The 6,000-nt window shown below is 43.0% G+C and overlaps 1 protein-coding gene across 3 annotated transcripts in view; it reads left to right on the forward strand.

Moving 5' to 3' along the window:
- FRMD4A (FERM domain containing 4A) overlaps positions 1–6,000 on the forward strand; it is a 300,319-nt gene that overhangs the window by 196,481 nt on the left and 97,838 nt on the right. For all 3 annotated transcript variants that reach the window (XM_023511417.1, XM_023511418.1, XM_012803361.2), the window contains exons 6-7: positions 1,788–1,844; positions 2,747–2,769. In XM_023511417.1, coding sequence (XP_023367185.1) covers positions 1,788–1,844; positions 2,747–2,769 — 80 coding nt within the window. The remainder of the gene's footprint in view (positions 1–1,787; positions 1,845–2,746; positions 2,770–6,000) is intronic.

The raw sequence follows: 6,000 nt of genomic DNA on the forward strand, positions 1-6,000 counted from the left end.
CTGGACAGGCGGTTGGTTTGTGTCCGGCCTCATCCCTGCCATTAAGGTCTTCTGATTTGGGGCAAATCCCTTAACAGTTTTGTATTTCTGTTGTCAATAAAAACACAGGGTCAGAGTCAGGGTCTCTAAATCTCTCTTACCTCTGGCACCTCGTCAGCCACGATGGGATCTGCTGATATTAGGGAGATGAAGATGGACATTTTTACGTTAGCTTGGCCAAACAAATATGTAATTATTGTGTTTATTGTTCTTGTGGGCACACTCCAGGTTTCTCTTGTCTTTAACGTGTGATGTGTATATATGTATACGGTATTATGCGCTTAAAAGTTTATTAAGAGAGTAGATGACGTCAAGTGTTTTCAGCATGAAAAAAGAACACGAGGAAATCTCCAGAGGCAAAGGATGCGTTTATTACCTTGACTCTGATAATGAACCCGCAGGCCCATGCCTGTGTCCAGACTCATCGAGTTGTACACATTACACGTGTGCAGTTTGGGGGAGTGTTTCAATAACACGTCAGTAAAACTACCTTTTAAAAAGATAGGAATTCTGTACATGTTGAAAAAATACATATATTGGATTTTTTCAAACACCAAAGAGAGGTTTAAGTTCTTTTCAGCACACGCCCATCAGTGACAATTAAGTATTTAGGGGAAGGGACCTTAGGGCAGTATTTTTAAACTTAGAGTCTGTAACAGTGTTGTAGGAGCAGAGGTTTCTGCGATGATAGAAATGGCCTCAGTATCTGTGTTGGCGACACGGTAGCCCCTAGCCACAGTGAACGACTGAGTGCATGAAAGAAATGTGGCCAGTACAACTAAGGAACAAGATTTTAAAATTTTGTCTAATTTTAATTTAATTTGTTTTAATTATTTTTTAATTTCAGATTAATATGATGGTACAAATGATCAAATTACAATGTTTGCATTTGTTAGGTAAGGTCCCTGTTGTAGTTGTGTCCCTCACCCAGGAGGTGTGCCTGACACCCTTACATTGTGACCATTAGGTGAGCACACCAGTCCCCCTCCCTCTTCCTCTCTTTCCCTTCCCCTGCCCCCCCCCCAACTTAAATTACATTGAGTTTTTCTCTTGTGTGGGTGTTATTAGATCATCTACTGGCTTCATATTAATATTGAGTACATTGAATACTAGCTTTTTCATTCTTGTGATACTTTACTCAGAAGAATGTTCCTTAACTCCAGCCAGGTTAACATAAAAGATATAAAGTCTGGATCTTTTTTAGGGCTAAATAATATTCCATGGTAAATATATACCAAAGTTTATTAATCCATTCCTGGGTTAATGGGCACTTGGGTTTCCGAATCTTGGCAACTGTAAATTGAGCTGCAATAAACAATCTAGTCCTGTCCTTATGATAAAATGGTATTTTTTTTTCTTCTGGGTAGATGCCAAGTAATAGGATTACAGGATCCAATGGAAGGTCTATTGATTTTAATTTTAATCTAAAAAGTCACAGTCCCTTTCTAACATTTCCTTTCAATAAAGCCTTGCTGCTAGGTCTGAAGAAAACACAATTGGTTATCAAATAACCCAAGGTCCCTAGTCTCTTTGGGCTGAGAGCTGTGAAACATTGTCAGGAAGCATTTGGGACCAAGTAAATGAGCACAGTGGCCACGGGGCCCAAAATTGTTCTATGGGTATTTGAGATTCTGGGGGACTCCTCAGAAAAGGCAAACCAGGCCTCTTTATAGAGAGCCATCATTTCGATTTTTAAAAAGTGGTTGTTAAATACCAAACTTGTCTTCCTTGTCGGTGTTTCCTTTCAGGAGCTTATTGACGTTGACAGTGAGGTGGTGTTTGAGTTAGCCTCCTATATTTTACAGGTAAGCTCTCCCTCACCTGCCTGTCCCAGCACCACACACAGGAGAATGAGCAAGCAAGCTCAGTGTGCACAGTCAGCTGCCCGATCCACTCTCTATTGGTCTTAACCTTTTCCAGCTTCAAGCTGGAAAGAGCTTTTAGGGACCCTGATACCATGGCCATGAACAGGGGCTCATCGTATTTCAAAGTTCTAAGGCAGTGTTTCTCTGTAAAGAAGAGTTGTATGTTTAACCTGAGCCTGGAAGAAACTTGAGATCACTTGATGACTCCATTTAGGGGGTGAGGGATTGGCGACTTCATCCTAGGGTAAGGCAAGTGAAGACCTAGAATTAGTCTCTAAAGAATCACCTCATGCCCCAGTAAAACAAGGAAAAGCCCTTTAGCTTACACAGAGAAGGAGATGCTACTAAATATTAGCCGTGACGATGACAAGATGAGCAGAAATGGTCTCGTGTGTGGTCCTTCAGCGGGTGTTTACCGAACACTTTGTTCAAGGCCTTCTGTTGCCTTCGCCAAAGCCGACATGGCTCCAAAGTCTTCAGTATCATTGGGAAACAGCCTACAAGAAGCAACAGAGCGACAGAAGCAGCAAATCCCAGCACACATTCAGATTCAGAACCTTCAAACCAGAACAAGTTGGACCAGACTGGGGCTTTGAGGTGGAAATGCACCTTTTGTCAGTATGAATCAATGTCTTTGTATATGACCTTCTAAAGGTTAAGTTCATGTCTCATGGTCACGTGACAGAGGCTCACGTTCCTTCTGAGCTGTGCCCCCTGCAACAAGTGGGATGACAGGCGTAGGACTTACTCAGTAGAGACGTCATGACTACAGGATGTATTTTGAAGTCCATAGTGCTGGCTTGGCCCATTTCACTAATGTTGCTTTTGTTTTTCTCTTACAGGAGGCCAAGGGAGATTTTTCTAGGTGAGTTCACAATAGTTTATTTGTCAATGTTGTTAAAAAATGCAATATCCTCTCTATTAAAAGGAACGATTCTGCCTGTCCTTTGTAGGAGGACATTTCATTGATATTATACGCTAAGGATAAGATCCAGTTCTCAAGTTTGTCATTTGAGGCAGATAGCAGAGAAAAGAGTAATAGTAGAGGCTGATGTGTATACTACATGAAAATCTTGGAGTTACTAAAAACTGTGATCTCAGCCCAGGGTCACCCAGGGCCCCAGTCCTGAGGTATAACAGGTTGTTCATGGGGCTCATGGAGCCCGGGATCTCCTCGTGGGGTGATTATGATTGCAGGTAACCTGATAATCCTAACAAGTATGTGAACGGCTCTTTTGTTTTTTCTCTCTCAATTGAATCCCTGCCCCTCAAGGGACAAAATGCTGTCTTGCAGGGAGATTCCTTTCCTGAGAGTGTCACAACACAAATTTTCCACCTCTAATTTCCTTCTTAGGAGATCGCACTGGGAAAATATAAACAAACTTAACTGCTACGAACCAGGGAACAGCTTTAATTACTCCATAAAACTGCCAACTTGAATCTTGTCATTCATTTCATTAAGCGCTGTGGGTTGACCAGAGTAGCTAAAATTGCCTCAAAATCTCAGACAGTCGTCACCGTAACCTCCACAGAAGCAGAGGGAGCAGGTGGCTTCCCCAAGACAGGCCTTATTCCTGGGATGCTGTTTAATCAAACTCCTCTGAAAAAAATCTGGGGTAGCCTATTCTTTTTTAAATCATGGTCCAGAGGCAAAAAGTGCAAAGCTCATGGACAGAAAAGCCAGTTATCAAAGCATGGAGGGTTAGCCTATCCACAGGAAATTAGCAGACTGTTACTAAAGGAAAACACAAATTCTATCTCTACTCCTGTAGTCCCCAGCCACGAGACTGTGGACTGGGTTGCACAGCAGGAGGTGAGGGCCAAGGAGGGAATTTCATCTGTATTTATAGCCACGCCCATCGCTGGCGTCACTACCTGAGCTCCGCCTCCTGTCAATGAGCCCAGCATTAGATTCCCATAGGAGTGTGAACCCTTCTGTAAATTACACACACGGAGGATCTATGCTGCAAGCTCCTTATGAGAATCTAATGCTCTCCCCACCGCCGTCTATGGAAAAATACATTCCATGGAAATAGTCCCTGTTGCCAAAAAAGTTCGCTATACTCCAGCAAGAAACTTGTGCGTTGTCTGTGCTTTGAGGGGTTTGATTTATAAATACAGCACCAACCCCTTCCATCGGTGGCCACCTGGACTTGTCTGTCTTTGTCAAGCTGCATGCTCTCTGCCCACCTCACACACACATTTCTCACAAAGCCTGAGGACTGTGTTCTCGGTTAGATAAGTTAGCAAAAGGAAAAACATTAGTTTACATTCTCAAAGGCTGGCAGACCTTTTCTGTAAAGGCCCAGATGGTCACCATCTTGGGTTTTGCCGGCCACGTGGTCTCTGTTTCAGGGACTCAACTGTCCCTCTCTAAGTGTAGAAGCCGCCCCTAGGTGAAAGGTAAATGGATGGATGTGGTCGTGTTCCAATAACGCTTTACTTACAGGCATGGAAATCAGAGTTTCATGTAAGTTTTCACAAATCACAAAATGTTATTCTTCTTTTGATTGTTTTTCATTTTAAAAATATAAAAGACATCCCTCATTCATAGTCCATATAAAATCAAGCAGAGAACTGGATTTGTCCAGTGGGTCATAGTTTGTTGCCCTGATCTTAACTGTTGCCCCTTCAGCTCTATTTGAACATATGTATGTGTGTAAGGAGACCTCCTGGCCCCTTTATTTAGGTTTCCCAAGTTCTTGGTATGAAGCAGAGGTCATCTTTTTTTTTTTTTTTTGGAGACAGAATCAGCTCACAGCAACCTCAAACTCCTGAAATCAAGCAATTCGCTTGCCTCAGCCTCTCAAGTAGCTGGGACTACAGGCACCTGCCACAAAGCCTGGCTAGTTTTTCCATTTTTAGTAGAGATGGGTCTCACTCTTGCTCAGGCTGGTCTTGAACTCCTGAGTTGCAATCCTCTTGCCTCAGCCTCCCTGAGTGCTAGGATCCCAAGCATGAGCCACGGCGCCCGGCCTCAAATTTTAAATAGGTAATGATTATAAAGAGCCTTAGCTGGAGACCATGAGCCTTCTAAGTATTCAGTAACCATTTACCAAATTTTTTGATAACAAAAAGTGTTTTCAAGTCATAGAAACTAGACTGTTACACAGTCTTTCTTTGTTACTTTTTTATGCCCTTCATTTGGGCATTGGAATGTGGGATTTTGATAAGTGCAAGTGCATATCTATTTAATAAGATTTCTGGAGTCCCATGGAAAAGATGGTTTAAAAATCACAAATCCAGTGGATTCCAGTGTCTAGTCTCCTCTCCCTGAAGACAGATATTTCTCCTCCCCATTTTTTCACCAGCTCTGAGCTCTGCTGTAAATATTATTTATTTTGAGAGTACCCGCATTCCCAGGAATGCGACCTGGGAGTGAAGTAATCTGGCCCCACAGATCATGGGAACCAGAGGCCACAGGGATGGCAGGGGAGGAGGAAGCAGGGCCCCATGCGCCCTTCACAGTAATTCACGGCCCCCTGATGAGCTTCTGGAATGCCAGCTTGTTGGTCGAATTCTGAGAAAACAAAGGATCCTGGTTGAGCTTCATTTGTCAAAGTGGTACCTAGAAAGTGTGTTTGTCAGAGCAGCTGGGACAGAAAAGGAAGGGGGGACGACTGTCAGGGGGAGGGGAGGTGGGTGGTTGGAGGAGAGTCTCTGACAAATGCCGGTTTTCTCTAGTAGGCCCATGGTTAGTAAAGTCCTCTTCGGGGGTCCAGAGAACAATAGTAAACTTGAGCGGCCTAGAGTTTTGAAAGGAGAGAAGTAATTCTAGATTCATTTCCCTCTACTTGTGGGAAGATCCCAGAACACTCAAGTGGAGCGCTTTCAGTTCGGTGGCTGAACATTACAGATGTGAGGCACCCCAGTCTCCCTGTTTGTGTGATTGACATAAATAAATACATAGAATTGTACATGTATGTAGATGAATGTACACGTTATCGTAGAAAGTTATTTTTGCCATATTAGTAATTAGCACAGGACTGTACGACCTCCTTGTAAACACTCCCTGTAAGCCTTATATATTTTCCTAAACAGCATTCACAACAGAAGATGTCAGCTTAGAACACACAGAACCCTGACAAAGGATTTT

The sequence above is a fragment of the Otolemur garnettii genome, unplaced genomic scaffold, assembly GCF_000181295.1.
Source record: "Otolemur garnettii isolate 467f Iridium unplaced genomic scaffold, OtoGar3 scaffold00019, whole genome shotgun sequence".
In the NCBI taxonomy this organism is placed as follows: Eukaryota; Metazoa; Chordata; class Mammalia; order Primates; family Galagidae; genus Otolemur; species Otolemur garnettii.